Source organism: Chrysemys picta, chromosome 5 (assembly GCF_011386835.1).
Source record: "Chrysemys picta bellii isolate R12L10 chromosome 5, ASM1138683v2, whole genome shotgun sequence".
In the NCBI taxonomy this organism is placed as follows: Eukaryota; Metazoa; Chordata; order Testudines; family Emydidae; genus Chrysemys; species Chrysemys picta.
Genome location: NC_088795.1, coordinates 55,885,742 through 55,909,426, shown reverse-complemented (window position 1 = coordinate 55,909,426; position 23,685 = coordinate 55,885,742). Strand labels below are relative to the sequence as shown.

The 23,685-nt window shown below is 38.0% G+C and overlaps 1 protein-coding gene across 3 annotated transcripts in view; it reads right to left on the bottom strand.

Moving 5' to 3' along the window:
* Positions 1 to 23,685, bottom strand: part of HHIP (hedgehog interacting protein) — a 96,480-nt gene that overhangs the window by 1,715 nt on the left and 71,080 nt on the right. For all 3 annotated transcript variants that reach the window (XM_065596435.1, XM_005284295.4, XM_005284294.4), the window contains exons 9-12: positions 21,923 to 22,046; positions 20,983 to 21,113; positions 19,579 to 19,660; positions 2,167 to 2,315 (exon numbers count right to left, since the gene is read on the bottom strand). In XM_065596435.1, the coding sequence (XP_065452507.1) occupies positions 2,167 to 2,315; positions 19,579 to 19,660; positions 20,983 to 21,113; positions 21,923 to 22,046 (486 nt within the window). The remainder of the gene's footprint in view (positions 1 to 2,166; positions 2,316 to 19,578; positions 19,661 to 20,982; positions 21,114 to 21,922; positions 22,047 to 23,685) is intronic.

Sequence of the window (23,685 nt, the reverse complement as noted above, 5' to 3'; positions counted from 1 at the left end):
ATAAATAGCTATTTGATTTATGGCAAAATTTTCAAAAGTGTTTAATTGACTTAGGTTCCTCGGTCTCTTTTTAAAAAGTGAGTTAGGCACTTGGAAATCTAGGGTTCAAGTTTATAAAGGTATTTAGGCATTGTTCTCCCTGGCTTAGGTACCTAAATCTCATTTTCAAAAGTTACTTGGCACCTAAGTCCCATTGACTTTCAGTGAGACTTAGGCATCTATGTCAGTTAGACATTACAATGTTGAGCAAAGCAACACCTAAATACCCTTAAAAAATCTGGCCCAAAGTCACTTTTAAAAATGGGACTTAAATTCCTAAGTCATTAGGTCCACATTTTAAAAGATATTTAGGTCTTGCAGTGCTCCTCATAGCAACACTTAACTGATTTAGGAGCTTAAATCTCTTTCTTAAAAGTGGGGATTTAGTCATTTAGCAGCTTAAATCCCATTGAGAGTCAATCCCTAAATATCTTAAAAAATTTGGGCCTTAGGCACTTAGTGTCTCTTTAAAAGATCCCTGAAAATTTACCACTGCAATTCTTTATTATTCTGTTACTCAGAATTTCCAGAGAATTTTTAACTGTAAATATTATATTGAGTTCTAACTAATTTTAGCCAAACCAACAATAAGTAACTGCAATTGTGTAACTTTTTTTAGCCCTTTGTTTGGGCTGGGCAGTATTATGATGAAAATATTCAGACGGTTTTTGTCATGATGATGCCACCCTGATGATATTTAATGATGTCTAAGACAAAATAGATGTATAAAAACTCAGGTCTCTTGGTTTTCATTAACAATTTCTATTTTTCACTATAAGCCCCTCTTAGAACCAGATTATTGACTCACAATTATTTACTTTTATTATTTAGAATACGTTAGTGGCACAAGGTCCCATCCAGGGATCTGAGCACCATTGCTAAGTGTAGTCTGACATGTAGTAAAGAGAGAATCCTTGCTCTTTCCTAAGTTGCAAGTACTGGACTATATCAGATCATCCTACAGCCAACCTGCCAGAAGGGGAGGGATGATTAAGCACTCCATTAGATTCACATCGGAGCTTCTTCCTGGAGCTCCCCTTGGGTAGGGAAAGTGGAAGGGGTACTGTCCAGAGTACAGACTTGCAGATTTTAGGGCTTCTGTGCAGAGGGTCTGCCCTTTTGTGCTGCTGTATGGGATTCTTTTCCCAGCTAGTGCTGTGCTGCCATCATCTGTCTTACTTGCTTTTTATTGTATACCCACATCCTTGTCTGAGCCATCATCAGCTCAGACATCAGCTCAGCTTTGGGATTAGGGTTTGTTCATTAACTTTTGCTTCCTTTGATGACACACCCAGAGCAAAGTACTGGGTCCCAGAAAAAAGTTGGAACATAGATTTAAAAAAAAAAGAAGGCTTGGCAACAATTTGATGGATTTAAAATATGTAAGTGTTTATAACCCAGAGAATTTTCCCAGTGGATTATAAACATTTTACAATTATCAGTTATATCTTGTGCTGAAATATTTATCAAATTCTCTTTAATCAAATTAACTAGAGTCACAGTATCTTATAGGGAAAAATAAAATAAAAATGCAAAGGCATTTTAAATAAAAGACCACATCAAACTGGCTGACTTTAAAGTATGCAAAGGAATAATTGTAGGGACAGATCCTGCAGCCCCTTCTCAGCAGGTAACTCTTATTTTAGTCAGTGGTAATTCTATGTGGGGGGAGACTGCAGGTTCAGTGATTTAGGACCAGATTTTTCAAGGTACTGTATTTAGTTGCCTAATTCCCTTTGATTTCAGTGAGAATAAGGCACCTAAATGTCTCTTGAAATCTGATTCCTGATTTATATTACTAGAATTTCCTTTGTATTTTACAACATGGTTGAAAGGTAAAATAGGAGTATATTGTAGTCTATAATGTTATTGCCATTAATTAATGGAACTCTACATGCTCTACTTAAGGATCTCACATTGTAGCCTTAAATATTACATATTGTAGATCTTTCATCTGGTCTTCTACTTCACCCATCACCATGGTATCAAAGCGCCTGTTTGTTCTGTGCTTCTAGAAGCTACAGTAAATTTGCTTGATCAAAGATTTTATCTCAGCAAGTCATTAAAGGCAATTTTTGGGGTAGGTAATTGCTATTTTCATTCATTGTCATGAACCTAAATACTAACCAGTTCTGCAGAATTCTCCTTCCCAGCCTTGATTACAGCAGCATTTTCCCGTTGGAGTGCAGTGCCCATTCCGACAATGTCTTGAGCATTCAGACGTCAATATCTGTGCAGACTGAGCTGTTCTTTTGCATTCTTCAGGGACTAAAGGTCTGTAGAAAAATATACGAGCCAATTACTTATTTAAAAATCAGGGCCAAGGGGAGAGAATGCTTTCACACGTGAAATAAAAAAAAACTTGCTTTTTTCTCTATTTCCTCTAAAGAAAGCTGTTTAAAATGGCCCATATAGAAAAGCGTTCCGTTTTGTATAGAAAACATGTGAATACTGTAAGTGAAAACAAATCTCTTTTCACATAAAAGGATTATAAGAATACTGTCAGTTGAAATCTTTTAAAGACCTTATCATGAATCATATAATTCCTTTTCCTGCATTCAGACTGTCATTGTTGACAGTGAACGTGGAATGAAAACTGTACTTTTTTCTTAATAAAGGCATGCTCCTTTTCTCATTGGTAACTGTCACAGTTTCAGGATAAAGTTGCCTGTATTCCCCCCCCCATGGTCCTTCAAGGGTACCCACTTAGGGTTTGCGGATCCCAGTTATCACCTCTCTTGGGTGATGACTTCTCTCTCTCTCTCTCCTCCCCAGCCGTTTTAAGGCTGCACAGCTCCCTGCCTTTCACTGTGATATTCCCCGCAAGCCAGTCTGCCTAAAGGCCAGCCCCTGTGCTTTGCTTTCTTCCCGAGGGCTATGATCACTGTAATGCCAGCAGTTACCACACAGCTCTTTCTAAACAAGCACATTTATTCTTAAGGTAAAAACTTTACATAGAAAGCATATAAAACAATTCAAGTTCCTATGCACATGCTAAAAGCTTGCTAGAGGTCATCCATCAGTCTTACTGGGCCATAATAGGCCAAGTCTTTCCAACCCTTTCATAAGGGTTGGGGGCTCCTGGGACAGAAGGTCCTGTCCATCTGCTGGATCAGAAAGAAGGCCCTGAGTTAGTTGAAACACAGTCTTTTGATACCATAAGTCATTTCTTTGTCTATTGGTTTCTGGAAAAAGCAGTTTGAACTAGGATATGCAAGACTCCTACAGGGTTGGTACCTCGCGGGAGGTGTTTACAATCTGAGTGATTCACTCTAATCACCTCTCCCCTGTTCTGAGTTCCTAGAGGAGCTGTGGCAACTCTCTCTCTAGGAATTGCATACAGTCCCTGGCACGCAGTTATACATAAGCTATTAATACTCTTAACACAATATGGTCTCCAAAGATATTGCATCTGGTTGCAATATCTGTCACATATACCAATACAAGTTTTGCCAGATTGGGAGCAAGATTGGGTTCTAAGGGAATAGTCTTTTTCTCATAACCATCATTCAAAGAAGGATGACACATTTTATGTTCTTAGCAAAACACAGTACAATGCATCTTTGTATGCAGTGTTGATGGAGCCGTGTCAGTCCCAGGATATTAGGGTGAAAAGTTGGGTGAGGTAATATCTTCTATTGAACCAATCTCTCTTCTGTTCTCTCACCAACAAAAGTTGGTCCAATAAATATTACCTCACCCACCTTCTCTCTAACGCATCGTTTCATACAAACTGTCTTCTAAGGTATTATTCAGAATTAAACAATATGTATTGAAACCACATATGAAGGTAGCACAGAACACCAATGCTATGAGAGATGAACTGCCTCCTGATGGAGCTCCCTGGTGGAGCTCAAGAATTTGATTTTATCTTAAAAGGCCCTAAATAATTTTGTAACTGTTTAGCTAAGAGGCTGCCTCTCTCCCTGGGCCTGTACTGCCACTACTGAGATCAGCAGCAGTGCTTAAGTGAGCTAAACATCTTCTGTACTGGAATTCACTTTCCATGCTTAGTCTGTTGAAGCCTGGTATTCTTTCACATGCACTGCAGAGTTCGTGTCTCAGACCCATTTGGAGAAATTGGAGTCCATAAGAGGAGGAACTGGAGGCTGAATGATGATTTAACTAGGGTCCCATAATATGGCAGGATTAATGATTTTCATTTTTGTGGGACTGTCTTTGATTTGGAACAATTGTATTTATTTAATATATATTTTACAAAGTATTTTATTGAACACTTTAAGTTTTTAATTATGTGGTTTAAATTTTAGGACCTTCCTAGATTTCTGAATAGATACTTGACAAATCAAGACAATTTACACTTTAATAATAATGGGTGAGGAGCAGAGAAAAAGGTATAGGAAAGGGACAAAAGGGATTTTTGGACAGAACTTGAAAGAGATTAAGGGATTTTAGAAGATTCTCACCAACAGTGAGAATAAAATAATAGTTGTGTGGAGGGAAAGAGAAAGCTGCTGCTAGGCAAGTGTATGGAGTTGGAAGGGCAGTAGAGAGAAATAAGGTAGGCTGGAGGGCTAAAAAAAATTAGAACAATTCTGAACTGGATGTTGAAATGAATCAAAAGGCAGTGAAGTTCAAGGAGATTCAAGTAGGGAGAGATACCTAGAGAAAACTCCATAATATGGTGGAAAGAGGGAAGCATGTGGGGGGGAGGGGGCAGGATTTATAGACTCATAGACTCATAGACTCTAAGGTCAGAAGGGACCATTATGATCATCTAGTCTGACCTCCTGCATGATGCGGGCCACAAAAGCTGACCCACCCACTCCTGGAAGAATTCTCTCCCTTAACTCACCTGTTGAAGTCCCCAAATCATGATTTAAAGACTTCAAATCGCTGAGAATCCTCCAGCAAGCGACCCCTGCCACATGCTGTGGAGGAAGGCGAAAAACCTCCAGGGCCTCTGCCAATCCACCCTGGAGGAAAATTCCTTCCCGACCCCAAATATGGCGATCAGCTGAACCCTGAGTGTGCGGGCAAGATTCTCTAGCCAGACCCTCTGGAAGAAGTTCTCTGTAGTAACTTTTAATATCCCATCATTGACCATTGTTACTAATTACCAGCGATGGCACGTTATTGACCTATTGACTAAAATCACTTTATCCCATCAAACCATCCCCTCCATAAACTTATCAAGCTTAATCTTAAAGCCAGAGAGGTCTTTCGCCCCCACTGTTTCCCTCGAAAGGCTGTTCCAAAACTTCACCCCTCTGATGGTTAGAAACCTTCGTCTAATTTCAAGCCTAAACTTCCCGATGGCCAGTTTATATCCATTTGTTCTCGTGTCCACATTAGTACTGAGCTGAAATAGTTCCTCTCCCTCCCTGGTATTTATCCCTCTGATATATTTAAAGAGAGCAATCATATCCCCCCTCAGCCTTCTTTTGGTTAAGGTAAACAAACGGAGCTCCTCGAGTCTCCTTTTATACGACAGATTTTCCATTCCTCGGATCATCCTAGTGGCCCTTCTCTGTATCCGTTCCAGTTTGATTTCATCCTTTTTAAACATGGGAGACCAGAACTGCACACAGTACTCCAAATGAGGTCTCACCAGTGCCTTGTATAACGGAACCAGCACCTCCTTATCCCTACTAGAAATACCTCGCCTAATGCATCCCAAGACCGCATTAGCTTTTTTCACAGCCACGTCACATTGCCGACTCATAGTCATCCTGCGATCAACCAGGACTCCGAGGTCCTTCTCCTCTTCCGTTACTTCCAACTGATGCATCCCCAACTTATAACTAAAATTCTTGTTAGTCATCCCTAAATGCATAATCTTACACTTCTCACTATTAAATTTCATCCTATTGCTCCAGTTTACAAGGTCATCCAAATCTCCCTGCAGGATATCCCGATCCTTCTCCGAATTGGCAATACCTCCCAACTTTGTGTCATCTGCAAACTTTATCAGCCCACTCCTACATTTGGTTCCGAGGTCAGTAATAAATAGATTAAATAAAATCGGACCCAAAACCGAATCTTGAGGAACTCCACTGGTAACCTCCCTCCAACCTGACATTTGAGTGTGGAACAGCTGGATCTTTAGGAGGTGAGGGAATTGAAGGGAATACAAAGTTAGTGGTGGTTTTGGTAAGGGATGAGGAAGATGGTGGAGTCTGGTGAGGAATATCACATATACTACCAACTAAGGCAGAACATTTAAAAAGCAGGTTAGACAACACCTGTCAGGGATGGTCTAGATAATACTTATTACTGCCATGAGTGCAGGGGACTGGACTAGATGACCTCTCGAATTCCCTTCCAGTCCTATGATTCTATGATTTTTAAGGGAGCCCCTTATTAAAATTTTGGCATCACATAACTGTCATAGAAGCACAGTAGTTAAAGGCCCATTAGTTCATCATATACATTGCCATGCCAGTCCAAGATTGCACACTTTTAGCTCACTATTACATGTCTAAAGCAATGGGGTTTCTATCACTTGTCCTTTTTTAGATGTTTTAGCTGAGATCCTATAATACCAGCCTTTACAGGGTGCAAAGGTATATTTTACACAAAAATACTGAATATTTAAAGTTAAAGTGATAACTAAAGGTTATTTTATTACTCAGTAGGAAATTATATAGACACAATATATATACAATAATGGGATGTTAATGAATTTAATTAGGGCAGAGGTACCAAAGATATATAACTACAATAGCTGATGGTGTTTCAGCCTTTCTGTGTCTTTACTCTTTTCTTCTTCTTCCTGATTAACAGTATATCTTGTTGAAACCTTAAAATTCCACTGGTCCTGCTTTTCTGTGTCTCGTCTGTTCAGGAACTTGGTGTTATTCAATGGAAGTCACCCAGCAGGACTATGTGGACTTTTCTTCTAGGTGCTCAGATACTCCAGGCTAGAATCTCTCTGCCTCCTGTTTCTGTTGGCTTTTCTTTTAGCTAAGTGCCTGGTTTCTGATTTTTACCTGCAGAGAGCACTCTGAATGGAGGTATTTTATGTCATATATTATGACTCGTGCAGCCATTTTGCAACATCTAGCAACATCATTGCCGCATTCTACAACTTCCATTTGAAACTCCAGATTTTTTTTGCCTTGTGCATTCATAATGAAATCAAACTTTGCTGTAGTTTTGATACCAGTGTAAATGGAGCGTATACCTTGAGGGATGTTGAGTTCAATTGACAGAAAGAATTTACTGCTGAGCACCAATATTTCTTGCAGGATTCTGTATGTCATAGGTTTTATGTAATGTAATTTTTCTGCCAGCTTCTAGATAGAAGTATTTTAGATGCTCAATGGCACTCAATATTTACAAAAGCACAGAATATGTTCTGCACTAAAGAAATTACTGTAATGCTTTCTGCAGTAGCCATGGCCACCATATGTTCTTTTAGAAAAATATATTTCTACATGACTTTAATTCAAACAGCATGCAATTCAGGGAATCCATTATTTATTTATCACTCTGGCAACTAATAAGTCTTATAAGAACATAATATTCATCACACAATACATTAAAAAGTCCTACAGGATATAGATTCAGTGGAATCTTTTCCAGAGACAAAGCAAACCAAGATGCAGAATTTTCTATTAATTATGCAGTTCAAGTATAGTTATTTATTATTTACTATTTATTAAATATGGTTTTAATTTTAATTTGGGAGTAACTGTAACTATAGATCTGCTCACATGTCATATGGCCTCAAACATCCATTTCATTGATATGTTTTGTTTATAAAATTCCATGCACAGTCACAGGCATCTTGTGAAACATGTACATCTAAGCCACCACCTGTATAACGAATAGCATAATTTCATAGGAAATGCAGGCATGACTGTATGCATATAGACCCATATTATTGTCATATCCTTAATTTTTCAGTTGCCTCTGTGTTTTTAGTTTAAGTAATCAGCTTTAACATTGTATTAGTATCAATTTTTGCATTTTATTTCCTAATATTTTTCTTGAGAGAATCACTAAGAAACTTTCATTTGAATGTTTGATCTCTTATCATACATTCATGGTGTACCTTTGTGTTTATTTGAGCTATTTTGTGACCCATGCTAAAAAACTTTCAGGTGCCTTAAAGGGAGTATGCACTCAATGGATTGGGACTAAATGAATGTTTGGCAGCTGAGTGAGGTGGATTTGTTAATCAAAATTTGGGCCATAAGGGGAGGAGATCCGAAAGTGGTGCCAGTGGTGGAGAAGGCATTTCCATACATGTCGCTCGCTGGAAACTTGGTGAGTGGGTCTGGTCATCAGGGAAGAATTTAGCAGCTGGGGGTTGGTGGGATTCTCACTGAAAGAGTTTTATTTCTGAGACAACCATAGGCTTGCTACTAAAATGGGTAAATTGATTATTGGAATGGGAGCCTGGATGGGACTGGTTGTATAGCAAAATTACTTAGATTAGTGAAGACTGTAAGGAACTCCCAAAGGATCTAAAAAGCTAGGTAAATGGGTAGCATGATGGCAAATGAAATTCAATGTTGGCAAATATAAGATAATGCACGGTGGAAGAAATAACTTGAGCTCCTCATACACATTCTTGGGTTTTAAATTAGGAAAAAGAACATGGTAGTTTTTGGACAGCTCAATGAAAACTGCTGAATCAAAAACAAGTAATATGCTAGGATGCATAGGGAATGGGATGGAAAACAGTACTGAAAATGTTATAGTGTTCTATAAATCAGTGCTATGTCCTTATTCTGAATACTGACTTCTATCTAGTTGCCCTATCTAAAAAAATAAAATAAAAAGTAATAGTGTGGAGCCTGATGCTGAAAACTATTTCAAGGTCTGGAACAATATTCATGTGTGGAGAAAATGAAAAGATGAGGACTGTTTTGAGAGGGAACATGAGGGAACTATACAAAATGGGCCTGTACGGACAGGGTAAATTGAGCACTCCCGTTGGCTGTTTCTCATAGTGTCAAAAGAAGGGGGATTCAAGGAAAAAAATTAAACTGGTAAAAGTAAATATTTTTTTGTACAATGTACAATTAGCCTAGTGGCAATCATTTCAACAGGGTTATCATTGAAGTCTAAGCTCAGTAGGATTTTAAACAAGGATTAGGTATTTATATGGATAATGGCAATCATAGTAATAAAATATAGTAGGATGCATTGAGTATCAGGTTGCAGTTTAATAAAGTCCCTTTTCTGAGTAGAAGTGCATTTTAAGGACTTAATATTAAACAAAAGCATAATTTGTGGTGGCAAGAAGAGAGGTGATAAAGGAAAATCTGCTAGTACACAGGCAGGGCCTAGGTAGAGAGACTTCCCATAGCCTCTTTATAATGTGCTTAATTTCAGATAGACACAGTGGGCCAAATTTTCCAAAGGTGTCTCAAAATTGTGTGCCTGAATGTCTGGCTTCCATGTATGAATGAATCATGTAAAAATGAAGATGTGCTGAGTTATCTGAAAAATATTTTGAAGTAAAGATTGATCTTACAAATGATAGAAACTGAACCCAGAACTTTTATTTGTGAAAATATTCATGAATTGATTTTTTTTTATTTAATCAAACAGCTTGATCTATGTTAGCACTGGTAGGTAAGTTCTGTCTTCTTAGTATTCTACTAATGTGGTGGAAATCATGTATTTTATATCAGCTTAAGCCTGTTTGATCACTTACACAATTTCACATATTTCTCTCTGCTGTTGACACTTGTGAATAAAACTCTGATTTTTTATTCTAATATTAATTATCAATAAGCTGTACTTGTAACGCTTCATCAATATTGATTACATCACTAGTTACTTGGGCTGGAGTGGAAGGGAAGATGGCAAAATTCGGGTTGGCAAAGAGCCCAGTGACCAGATTGATTAAAAAGGCAGGTGAAACAAAACCCTCTGATGATTGTTGAATTGTATATGAAAAATCTTACTAATACTCCTTATGTATATTATGGTAGAGCCCAAAAGCATTCCTCAAGATCAGAGCACTGCTAAACGTGTACATAAAGTGAGAGTTCCTGCCCCACAGAACTTACAATTTATGATTCTCAGATCTTTAAGGGCAGAATGTTTTCAGGCACAGAACAATTGTTTTGAACTGGATCCCACAAAGGTAAAATTAGTCCTGAATCTGACTGACTGATCATGCCAACACTTAAGCATGTTGTAATTTTGCTCACATGGATAGTTCTTCTGTGTCTCCTGACATAGAACATGGAGGATGGGGGCAGATGTGGAGAATAGATGGGGCTCCATAAAGTTATTGACCTACTGTCCCTTCTTGGACTCAGGACCAGATTAAGGTCAGTGACTTCATGTATGTATCCCCTACATCTCCACAATCTCCAAGTTGCAGGACATGGCAGCTTTAGCCATAGAGTTGCTCACTAGCCACATGATGTTCTGTGGGAAAGAGTCTTTCACTCCTCCCATTAATCCCTATAAAACACTCAAGTGCACAGCTCAGTAACCTGATTGTGTGTAGGATTTGGCCCCTAGGAAGTCAACCAAAAAAGCTGCTGCTAATTACTATGTAACTAGAATTGTTCAAACTCTATATCTTAAAGAGCTATTCATATAAACAGTACAATATTAGATATCTTGCTTGTTAAAGTATACATTCATGAATCCGTGTAATCATTGTAGATATATGGAGCATAGAATAAAAGCTGCATTTGGTCTCGGGGTTCTCATTGTCTTATAAAGGTCTAACATACTCAGCAAATTGAGTCATCGGGATAGTAAAATAATTTACATATGCATTACTGTACTAGGAATAGAAGAGTAACCTCTGTTATTATTTAATGCAAGTTAAGGAATACAAATATAAGCCATGTTTTAATAAATTAAAATTCACATTAAAATCTTTCATTTCATGGCATCTTTAATAAATCTCTTGATAGTTCCACCACATGAAGAATGTGAGTGACTTAATTGCAATGTGTGTTGCTATTCTATTCAGGCACACATGGAGCAATACAATTTAGGAGGCAAAATTCAGCTTTCATGTAATTCCACTGAAGTGAATGCAGTGCCATCAAGACTGAATTTGGCACAATATTTTTAAAATGCTTGGTGAGTAAAACAAACAAAAGATTAATCTCTGTTTGTTGTAGGAATAGGGCAAATCCTGACTCTGATGTCAAAGGGTTTCACTGCTATGTGGATAGGAGAATATTTCACTTCCCCAAAATATTAGATTTAGTTATTAAAATGATGGACAAACACACATTAATGCAAAAAGTATCCTAACTTTGCTTTTTTTCTAGGGCAAATTACAAGTGAAAATAAGTTTGTTTCATTATAATTTACTACTTGTCACAGAATAAATATTGCATCTCTTCAGGTACAGTTTCTAAAATAAAAATATACCTTAAGTACTGGGAGACATGCCAGAAGCTCGTTACTTGTGTCTAGATTTACTACATGGGAATAATGTGGAAAAAACCCTCACTGTTCTTAGATTTAAACTCAGCAACCTATAAAATTTATTCTTATATGGTATACTCGTTCATGACCTCTAGTCTTAAGAAATTCTGTCATGTTTGAAAACTAGTCCCTAGTGGAGCCTGTATCAATGTTAATAGCTAAGAGGTCAATGCAACTGCTAAACAGTTTGTATTACTGTCAGGGTGGTCATGAAAACAACACCTGCTGCATGAGCACTTGGCAGCTGGGTCAACAGGCACTGTGGGAATTTATCAATTTAGGGGGCCACTTGCATAACACTTTGACTGATGAATTGGCAAAGACTGGCTTACTGGACTAAAGCTGCTCTATTATGTATGACTTTCTTTGGGATGGCAGAGGAATTGGCTTCCTGCAGGCTTCAGAAAATAGTCAAAAGATAAACTGAACTGTTTTTTCCTTATAAAGTGATAAAAAGTGAAAGCTCCTTAATACCCAATGTTAGAAACAGTAAGAAAATGAAAACAAAACCGTTACAGTCAGTGGATTGTGCTGTGATTAAAAAAAAAACCTCGGTTTTTCCATAGTGGTTACAAAGGACTTTTTGTGGTGTACTTCTGTAAAGTGAAACTCTCTAGGCTGGTATTTACTAAGAGCTTTAATTTCTCTTTAGTGTCTCTTATGGGAATAGTAACTGCATGTGGCTAGGTAAATGAGATAAGAATTTTGCATTCTAAGACTAAACTAAATATAATTAGACATTAATTTTGACTTTCCATTCTCTTAAATGACTTAGAGGGATAGTAACTTTTTGGATAGAAGGAGATTGTATGGCCCACCTGGTTGGGTTCACCAATAAAATGGCTCATTTTGTTGACAGCTTTAATAAGTGCTTTCAGAGTATATGTCTGAACTATCAAACATGGACTTTTTTTTTTTGGAGAATAGGTCTAATACTGTATTTCTGTTCTCATCTCTCATTAACCAAAATCTTCATGAATGCTACATTTAAATATTATTTTTTACATTTTTCTGAAAATGGCAAATGCCTGACATATGAGACAGTTGTATTAAAAGATATAACAGCTGAAGTTCTTTGGAACAGCTAAGGAAAAACTCTTAGCTTCAAATCACCTGAATGACATAAAGCGCCCCAGACACAAGCCTTTGTTTGGAATAAATTCATTTGTAAATATTCTTTTGATATCATAAATCCCAGAAGAGTGTCAAAAAAGAATGCTAAACTGAATGGAACATGTTTGTAGTGTTAAGCAAGTTTGGAGCTCAGTCCAACTCAAAACAACTCCTGCTTGGCCCAAAAATGCTTTGCAGACATGTTGTAGTCCAGAACTGTGAAGCCTAATCATAATGTATGGGGAAGTGTTCTTCCTTGAAAGTCCATGGAGCACCTGATTAGGTATTAGATATTGCCCTCTTTTTCAAAAATAAACAGGGACTAAGGAATTGCTATACTAGATCAGAACAATTGTCTGTCTAGTTGAATTGTGTATCAGACTGTGGCGAATACTGGATGATTCAGAGGAAGGAATGGATTTCCTTAAATGGATTTCCATACCTATGTCTGGCGAGTTTCTTTCTAACCCTAGGCAATGTTTGATTTAGGTCCTGAAGCATAAGAACTTAAGGCTTTGTCTGCACTAGCACTTTTGTCGGCAAAACTTTTGTCGGTCAGGGATGTGAAAAAAAGAGTCCCCTGACCAATATAAGTTTCACCAGCAAAAGTACCGGTGTGGACAGCACTATATTGGCGGGAGACTTTGACTGATGAATTGGGAAAGACTGGCTTTCTACGCAGGAGACCTTATAGCAGCTCAGCTGCAGGGGTACAGCTCTGCCGCTGTAAGGTCCATAGTGCAGACATAGTCTAAGAGTTGTTTTCTCTCTCCCTCTCTTTGTGGGGGGAGGAGGGATGGGCAGGCAGTATCCTTAACTAGCGCAGTGATGATGATGATACCTACAAAAAAATTGACAATGATTGGGGTGAGAGCACTGCCATTCTTGCTGACCAATATTGCCTCATAGTTTGTCTCCATCTGTTGTCACTTGTCTTCTACTTAGATTATAAACTCTTTGGGGTGGGGTGTTTTTTGTTCTGTGTTTGTACAGCGCCTAGCACAACGGGGTCCTGGTCCATGACTATGATAATACAAATAATGTTATCTCTATACATGTTTGTTTGCTCTTTTGAATCCTGCTCTGTGCCTCAACAATATCTTTGGAAGTGGGTTCTATAGGTTAATTATACATTGTGTAAAATAAACAAAAGTCCTTTTATCAGTTGTAAATGTATTGCCTTTCAGTTTATTTTAATTGACTGTCTCTTGGTTATTGTAATATGAGGGCAAAGGGCAGTGCCCAAATGACCTACCACAAACCATTCTTTATTTTATATTTCTCAATATTTCACCTTTTATTAATCTTGTATCCACATCAAATAGTGGGTTTTTTACATCCTCTCTTTATATGTGGAAGTCTTTCCATATGTCTGACCATTTTCATTGCCCTTCTATCATAGCCACTCATCACAATGGTTTCAGAGCACTTTCCACAATTTAACGTATTAATTTTTAATTGTTAATTATTATTTTATTAGTAGTAGTAGTAGTATTATGGTAGTGCCTATGAGTCTCTGTGATGGATTAGGACCACATAGTACTAGATGTTGTACAAGCACAGAACATGTTTAAAGATGTTTTAATTCAACTGTCCATAATGATGTCTGCTTCTTCCCTTGAGTTAGTTAATTTGAAACCATCAACATGTGAACATAGTTGAAATGATTCCTTCCAATGTGTTTTATCTAGCACTTGTCATTTGCCATTGTGCTGACCAAGCATTACTTTCTTAGGTCCCTCCGGAATTTCTCCTTATTTTCATTGTTGTTGATTAACCTAAATAACTTTGTCCTCCAGAAATGTTGCCACTTCGCTGTTGACCCCTTTTCCCAGATAATAAATAAACAGTGCAGCTTTACTATGGATCTTTGGGACATCCCACCACTGACTTCTGTTCATACTGAAAATGTATGCATTTATTCCTACGCCTTATTTTCTATCTTTTCATCAAGTCGTAATCCACGACAACACTTAACTTCTCATATCATGGCAACATATTTTCCTTAATACCCACTAATTCTAATAGGTTAGAGAGGCATAGTTTTCTTTTCTAGGAAATTCTGTCTTTAATTACTGTTTTAACTAATATACTTGATGCTGAAGTTTTACTTTTCTGTAAATGCTAGGATCATTCTCCTCTTCCTGTAAGCAGATTTTTTTTAAAATTGCCTGTCTCCTTCCTTTTTGTATGGGTGCAGATATGCCTGACTCTGATATGGTATACATCCATACTGATAAGTAATATTGACTTACTGTCATTTCAAAGCAGAATAGATCACAGTGGACTAGGAACTTTTAGGGTACTGTAGTACAAGTCACACAGACAGTTAATGTGCAGCATGCTAGCACTGTAGATTTACACCCAGCGTATCATATGCTAACCTTTCATCTAAACAAGCCTAATTATGATTGTGTGCCTATTTTTATATATCTTCTTTATCTAAAATCCTAATATCTTATTGGATGCCCCAACCTCAACCCATCCTTCTTCTAGCAGAGCTGGAATTACTGACCTTTTCTTTCCTATTAGATACCTAGTGTATCTTCTGATATTGACATCTTCACCAGAAGATTCTGCCCAACTGGTGTGCAGCTCAGCATCTGTCAGCTTTCTTCTGATTAGAAGTTTAATTTTACCCGTCTTTATTTTCCTTGCCAGCAGTCTGGTTCCATTTTAATTCTCTCTTTCATATTAATCTCTCCCTTCCCTAGTGCCTACAATGTGACCATCTCCTTTGTACACATAATCTTATTTGTACAATGAGCTGCTGTAGTTCCCCCTGTCTAGCACATGGAACCAGAGGCATGCGAGAGAAAGATACCATAGAGACCTGGACTTAAGCCTTCCTAATAATCCAACTTTGACTTCCGGAACTAATCTTGTACACCTCCTTGTGTCATTTATACCAGTATATGCCACTGCTACAGGCTCCTCCTCGTCCTTCTAGAAGTTTGTCTAGATGTGTCAGGAAATCTGCACAACACTGCGTGCCTAGCAGGCAACTCTCCAAATGGTTCTCATTGTCTCCGCATACCCAGCTAACAATATTTGACAATAGAATCCTCAATACTCATTGCATGTCTCTTTGCAGTGTTCCCCAGTCTGTGAGGGGTACCTACTCAGTCTTTTCTATCAGAAATAGAGAGTTGACTGTCTATTGCACTTGCCTTTTCCCTTGTGACACTAATTTTGTAAGCTGAAGGATTGTGGCTTCAGGTTCTTTCTGCCTGAAGGGGCCTCTGCCTAGCAAGTTTGCTATGTTGCCATCCCAGCACAAGCTTACGTCTTCTGCACAGACACACAATCACCAAACCTCACTCAGGACTCACTAACTTCAACCAGAATAGACCACGTCAAATAGATCAGATAGAATAACTACACTCTCAGGTCCTGTTACAGTAAGTTGAATTATCTGATACCTTAATTCTGAATGAACCATCTCTGATTTCACTCAGCCTGACTGCCATGTAAGACAATCATACTCTAGAAAGTGAGGTCAGAAGACTCCATTGGATATGTTGCTGGATTTTCTCCACACGTCCTAATGCGAGGGTGATTTCTTCTGCTGTTGACTAAACAATCAATTGTGGAAGAATTTTAAAGAGACCACATGGCTTGAGGTTTTGAAGTGGGGCTTTGCAATGGTTGATACTGTAAATTTGTTTGTGAGGTCACAGTGGTGGGGAAAAATTTTATTTGCCAGATGGGGTGGTTATATAATGACTTCCAATTATGGTGAGCAGAGATAAAACCTCAGATCTCCTCCATATTCAAACTCTGAGCCTCTACCACTTGGGCTAAAAGAGTAACTTCATTAGTTGGTAGCAGTAGCAGGTAATTTTGTGGATCTGCTGCTAGGAATGGGGAACAGAACATATTCCCCCTGGCAGAGGAAGCTTATTCTGCGTGTCTGAGTTACTCCTTTGTAGCCAACACCCAGCATTTGGCTATGTTTGTCCATGTGGAATGTTCTCACTGAGCTGATAAAGAAAGCTGCTATTTGCTCCATGTTCACATGTCTCCTGAGACCCACTTCTACTAAGGTGCTGACAAGAAACAGCTGATAGATAATTGCAAGATTGAGGGTAACTAGGATAGTCTGTATATCTAACATCTCTTTCACAGCACTGTATTGTGAAACGTATTATTGAGAGGCAACCATCTTGACAACTTTATTTGTACGGTATGGTCATTTGCCTTACACTTCATCTTTGTTTTCTTTTTTAGACTTAAAACTCTTCCGACATGGATGACATTTTTGTGTGTGTGTGTCTGTAAAGCAGCTAGCACAGAGTGGGCACTATCAGAAACAAATGATAAATGATATTTGTATGGAGATCAGGGCCGGCTCCAGGGTTTTGGCCACCACAAGCAGCCAAAAAAAAAAAAAAAAAAGCGATCTGCGGTGGCAATTCGGCGGGAGGTCCTACGCTCCGAGCCGGAGTGAGGGACCGTCTGCTGAATTACCGCCGAATAGCTGGACTTGCCACCCCTCTCCGGAGTGGCCGCCCCAAGCACCTGCTTGACAAGCTGGTACCTGGAGCCAGCCCTGATGGAGATGAAAATGTATATCCTGAATGATGCATTAGACATTAAATTTTTCAAAGGCTTTGACTTTCTTAAATGCATACCTGATCACTAGTATGCTAGCAATGAATAAAAAACTAATGCTTAAAATGTAATGATGCTCCCATGCCAAGATGCTGGACTGAGTCCAGTTCACCTAAAAAAAATCCTACAATGATAATAGTTAAAAACAAACAACAAACCCTCCTTTGTCCAAAAACTATGTACTTTGCCACAATCCACGTAATTTCAAATGTATGCCAATGTACAAGGACAATGTTTATAGTGCTCAGGTTCCTTTCTCCAGTAACCAAACACAAATCTTCCCCCCCTGCCCACATATGAATTACCTAACCAGGAGCACTGCAATGGGAGGTCTGGCCTTTCAGGTATGTCATTTTGAGACCACCCTACTAGACAAGGCAACAAGAACACAAAGCCAAGGTCAATCAAGGCAGCCCCTTGTAACTGGATACTAATAATGGATTTAAGGTGAAAAATTCACTTAAACCCATACACCAACAGACTAAACAATCAAAATGAGGCTAGCAAGATTTGTGTTGGGAAAAAATGTTTTAATTCTAGAAAGCATACATAAAACACACATAATAACCTTGACTGACAGACTGTACTCGCATCTGCTTCCTAAATAATTGCAGTATATCTGGGTGGGATAATAATCACAGACCCTTAGAATTGTATTGTCACTAGTTCTAAATGCAATTAATTTATTACTACATTCACATCATTATCATGTGCTGTACCAGCAACAACATTCAGAGTTTCAACTCTTGTTAGAAGACAAATTGTTCACAGGAGCAGTAAAAAGATGATGAATATGTGGACTATCCTCATGTGAACAGGAAAATATGCTGAAGTAGATCTAAGCAGCAGGCAGATCTGAATGATTCTAATAGTTCTCTGAAGGATGGTTGGGTGAAAGTAATTAGTACAACTGGTTCAATGGTTGTTGCCCTGTTTTCTTTTATGTTACCATTGGGTTCAATCTTGTGGCCTGTGTGCATGTTTTTGCAGGATGGAGGTGTAAGAGGCTTAAGATGACACAGGCCTAGTCTGATGAAGCTGCTGGTGCCAGGGGAAGAAAAGGCCACCTCTCTAACTAAGGTGAGTTCCCTTTAACTGCATTTCTCCTGTTACCCCTGATGATGAGGACGTTGGTGTATGGAAGGGAGGGGTTTTGTGCAAAGTTTTCAGATCCCCTATCATTCTCTTGGAAGTAGTTGCATTGTAGAGAACTTGAAATTGGGGTAAAGGGATTTGCTTCTTCATATGTTGACTGGTGTATAGGGTAGTATAGAAAGAACTTGGGCAATGTTTTTGTTCATTTGAGTCTGACAATTCTCATTTTTGATGTACAACTTTTGGTGCTAATTACACCTCGGAAAACCTTTTTGGGTGATTTTAATTTCATCCCTGTTTTTATCACAAGTCAGAATAATTTTATTGAGTCTATGGATTTTGTTTTATAAATCATTTGGGTAGGATTTGGGGGCCTGTTAGAAATAGTTGCTGGTTTTTAGGTCTTCAGACACAATTTGGAGTATTCATTTGGTGGCGGGGAAACAGAAGGTTCTTGTATGGCCTTTGCTTTTCTGGTCACAGATAAATTCTGGGGTGCACTGTTTATTGTACAAACTTACCTGGAGAAGAGGTGGATGACAGCAAGTTAATCCATGCATATTACTGCCTGGAGGCAGAGATATCTCTAGAAACCATTGGGCAGATCCTCAGCTGGCAAATCAATGGGGATCTGCCCTCATATGTGTCCTTCCTCTGTGTGGGATCTCCCATACAGGAGAAAAAAAGGAATGCTTTGGGGAGAAATGTGTATGTTCCTCATATAGTCATTGTCAGCCAGTTCCATATGTGAACTACTACACCATTTTGCACAGCACACCTGCTGGCCTTGGGCATCAGTCACTAAGACAGGAAGAATTTGTTGTCCTGCCACCAGAGAGTACTGTATATTCTCAGCTGTAGGCACTGATGATTCAGAATCCCAGCAGAATCTTCTATGTGGATTGGTTCAAAAGGTTCTACTGTAAATATGGGAGTCTAGGCTGACACAAATTTACCCAAATACTCTGAAAATATGAGCATCAAGGCTACAGTAGGGTAAGGTCCAGAGATTGAGGAAGATGAGATATAGGCTGCGCATGAGAGTTTAAAAAATCATGTTATAGCATTTAAATGATACTTCATAGTGGTTACTTTTGGTGAGTGTTTGTGTACCAGCTGGTGGCTCCTACATCTGCTGCTAGGAAGCCTCTTGAGAATTTCCCTCAGTTTTTGTTCAAGCATTACATGACCAGAGCTACGCGGAAAAGTGAAGCATAAATAATTTGTTCTGTTTCACAGAGTATTTATTTTATATTTTGCCCCAGTTGTTTTTATTAAACTGCTTAAGAACAGATTGATCTGAGTCTGTGATGTGAATAAAGCAATGCTTACCGTTTGGGGTCAACAATCTTGTAGAGTTTCCCATTGTGAGACTGTGACATGCTTTTGCTGCTTGATAAAATGTACACCTCACCTGTTAAAGAAATAGATCTAGTAAAGTAGTGTTCTTTAATAATACGCTGTACCTCTGACTTATCATCTAGCTCTATTTGCAAGATGATGAAAACCTCATGAAATAAATATCTTGCATTATTGGAAAATACAATGTAATTGTACTGTTTGAAAACATGTCTGAAACAATTCTTACCAATTAAAACTAGAAATGTGAAACAAACTTTGTCATGCAAATTTAAAACCAAATTTTTCACTTTTAACATTTTATAGAGCTAGTTGAAGATTTCTGGATTTCAAAATTTAGCTATAACTTCAAAATTGGGGGGTGGCGGGGAGAGGAGGAGGAATTTCATTTGCCCACTCAATAACTTTACTATTGAAATATGGAGTTATATACATGTACATTATTTTTTGTGATGTGAATATGTGCAATGTATGACAGGCTCTTTGTTACAAAGATGATTAACTGCCTGTGGGCTGTTCTGACAAATATCCATTATGATTTAAAAACTATATATACTAGAAAGCATCTAACACCAAGTTTTTCCTTTCTAAAGGTGGTGGTGTATGCATTTGTTGTTCATAAAAGCGAAGGAATAGCATCAGCTAGAGCTAGATGCTGTGCAAACATCCTATTGAATTGCAGTCCCATTGCCACGCAAATCCTTAGTATCTATTAAGAAGACATTCCTGCCAATTGCGTCAATGGAGTTAATGATCTTTTGATGTCATGAGTGTGAAATCATCAAACTCATTTTTCCTTTACACCAAATTCAGGATTTGAAGTCAGATTTCTAAAGGTGAAAGGCTAGTGTCCTATCCTACTATGGCACTGAACTTCCATAGTTAATTATTTAAATGAGTGTTGAGAGGCAAATATAAGTCAATTACTAATTTAAGAAAATCTCTCATTGGTCTTTATGCAAAATCCAGTTAGCATGAATGAGAATTTTAAGTGCTGAAACAGGAGGAATAAGTAGCATTTAGATATTTTCATCCAATTCTTGACCTCCTTTTGATGTGTGTCTTATGCTCATGGAACTTAAACTACATTTGTGCCTTTCACTTAAGTTCATACCCTCTGCGTTTCTGCAGAGATTGAAAATAGGAACCTTCACCCATTCTGCTACCTCATGGTCACGCTCCCTGTTGCTTCTTACATAGATGCTAAAGAGTAGGAGGGACGATACTATAGCAATCTTGGTCAAAGAATTGAAAAGAAAAGAAAAGCTATGCTGTAGAGACTGATACAATTAAACACCTACTATAATACTATATGGTGCAGCATGTAATTTTGGTAAGATTTATTTTGTAACTTAATAAGAGGTTTTTCTATTATACCTGATTCATCTTCACCAAATCCCAAAACGTGTCCCGAAAAGAAGCCTCTACATGAGCCACTGTTGCCAAGACATAGAGGTTTCTCTTGCCACTGGTTGGTCACAGGACTCTGTTGCAGCGTTAAAAAATTTCTGTAATCAAACACATACAATGCAAACTGTTATATAGCATTTGAAAAGAGAACTTAAAGTGTCGAGATAATAAAAAGGAGTTGCAGTAAGTAGTTCCATGGACATTTCTATAAAATTAATCACAATATAGTTTCCCAGCAGGCATTGTACAAATATAAAAAAAGCATAACATTCATCCTTCTGCCATCCTTACTCAGGTTGCTTAGTATCTATGTGTGGCAGAATTGAGCCCAAAGTATTGTAAATATATATATCCTGAAAATACTTTGTATTATATTTCTCTTGCACATTGGTACTAAGCATTTCTCTTGCTTGGTGAGACAGGACTGCACCCATTCATCCAGAAAGCATTATTTTTTCTCTATCATTGATGTTTCCATGAGACCAAGATTCAAAGCTGCACTGTTAATCAGTTAGACCCCGATCTTGTAAATACTTACACACATGCTTAAATGCTTGATCCATTGAAGTCAATGGGACTACTCGTGTACTTAAAAGTTAAGCATGGGCATAGGTGTTTGGAGGATCAGGGTGGATTAGGGGGTCCCTGAGGAGCATTTGGGATCAATATCTCCATTTCAACCTCCTTTAGAGATCAAGTATGTCACCTCTGCTGCTATTCATTAGAATGCCATGACTCAGAAAGTAGTGGTCCCTATCTTGTTTCCAAACCCGGGGATTTCTCTATGGCATTGCCACACTTCAAGGTTGGCAGAACTACTTTAATATGCAAACATGCAAAATATTATTGTTGCTTTATATGTACCATAAGTGAATATATTTTAAGACTGTGATTTTAAGAAACCTACCCGTTGCGGTCTCCAAACACATAACTTCCATAAAGTCTCTGAGATTGGCAACCTCGGTATACAAATCCACTGACCAATGGTCCACTACTGAATGGTTTGAATTCTAGAAGTGAAGGCTCGCTCTCTAAAAAGGAACTACCATAGCATTAGATCAAATACAATTTCATATATTAAGAACAATTATGCAAATACTATATGAAGAAAAGTTATTGCCATTTAAATTGCACCAATGTTGAGATGTACAGGATGTATAAGACAGGAAATTGAGTATAAGGGAAACCAGAAAACACCATCATAAACATAGAGGGACATAGCCTAACCTAAGGCTGAGAGAAGAATAGAGCCAAAGGGGTCATATCCTAACTATCCTATTGAAGTTGATGGGAGTCTTGCTATTGACTTTTATGTGACTGGAATTTCACCCAGAGAATGGATCTGTTATGCTTCAGCATTATAAATAATAAAGGGGGTGGTTTAGGGATGTAGGAGTACAAGTCCCATTGACTTTCAGCGGGACTTGTGCTTTTGAAAATCATGCCCAAAGCTACCTTCTTTTAAGGTCAGTTTCTTAATGCAATAAGCCTGTATTGTTCAGTATCATGCATCAGTATTGCTGGCTGTAGTTTCTTATTTAGGCTGAGGCCATTATACTGCTGCTAGGGTTGACAACAGTTACATGCATTTTTTGTCTTACAGAACTGCACTGTTAAATCATATCAGATAATCTTCTCAACGATGTTAATGTGTAAATAATCCTATGTATGCAATTAAACTATATTTAAAGACTACATAGGTTAAAACCAAGCTCAGATTTTGTTACGACTATGTAATTTTAAATCAAAGTCACAGCCAATAGATATTTTTATTTTACATGAATATTGTTGCAGTTGGACTGCCACTTGTAAGTCTTTGTTGACTGAATTTCCCAGGTTAGATTATGAGCATAAGGGATGAAATTATACAAGGGAGAAAGCAAAATTATGATTTTTTTCTTTTATTTAAGCAACTGACCACTGCACAAGCTCTGGCAAGTTCTTCTGGATGGACACAATTCCATACCACAATATTGTTTAGTTTGATCTACGGTAGAGATGCAGTCAAAATTCCATTGGAGCAGTGGTTTACCAAATCCATTTTAAACCACATTTTTCTTTGGCTTGGCATTCATAAAATGACAACACCAAATATGTGAAATAACTAAAATTGAAGTGACTGTATTATATATGTGGACTACTGCATGAGCCAGCTCAGCTGTACTACTTTCAAAGTACAGTACAGATTGGGGGAGAAATGGGTATACATAGGTCAGTCTAAAGACTGAAATTAGGTCAGTCCTTGATACCATACAAGTGTCACTACTTTGAACTTTACCACACTTTACCACAATGAATTTAGAAGCTGTTAAATGTTCAACATAGGCAGAAGATAGCTCTGGGCTGTGGTCATCTGGCTTTTGTCTGTACCTGCAAGTGTCCTCAGCAAGCATCAGACTTTAACATTAAATATAATTCAAAGACTTATTTAGCAATAATAGCACCAAGTCAATAAATTATGTACAATTCTTTAAAATCCAAGTTTCCTGATGTACTGTGCGCCATGTTATGACTTGTGAAGTAATATTATATTGTACATTTCCAAACTGAACATTTTAACTGAAATTTAAACAGTGTTCAGTAGTTTCCCTATTTGATTGTTGGAACAGGGTCCCACTCACTGCTAGGGCACCTCCTCCTGGCTGCTTTGGGGATTAGCTCTTTCCAGGT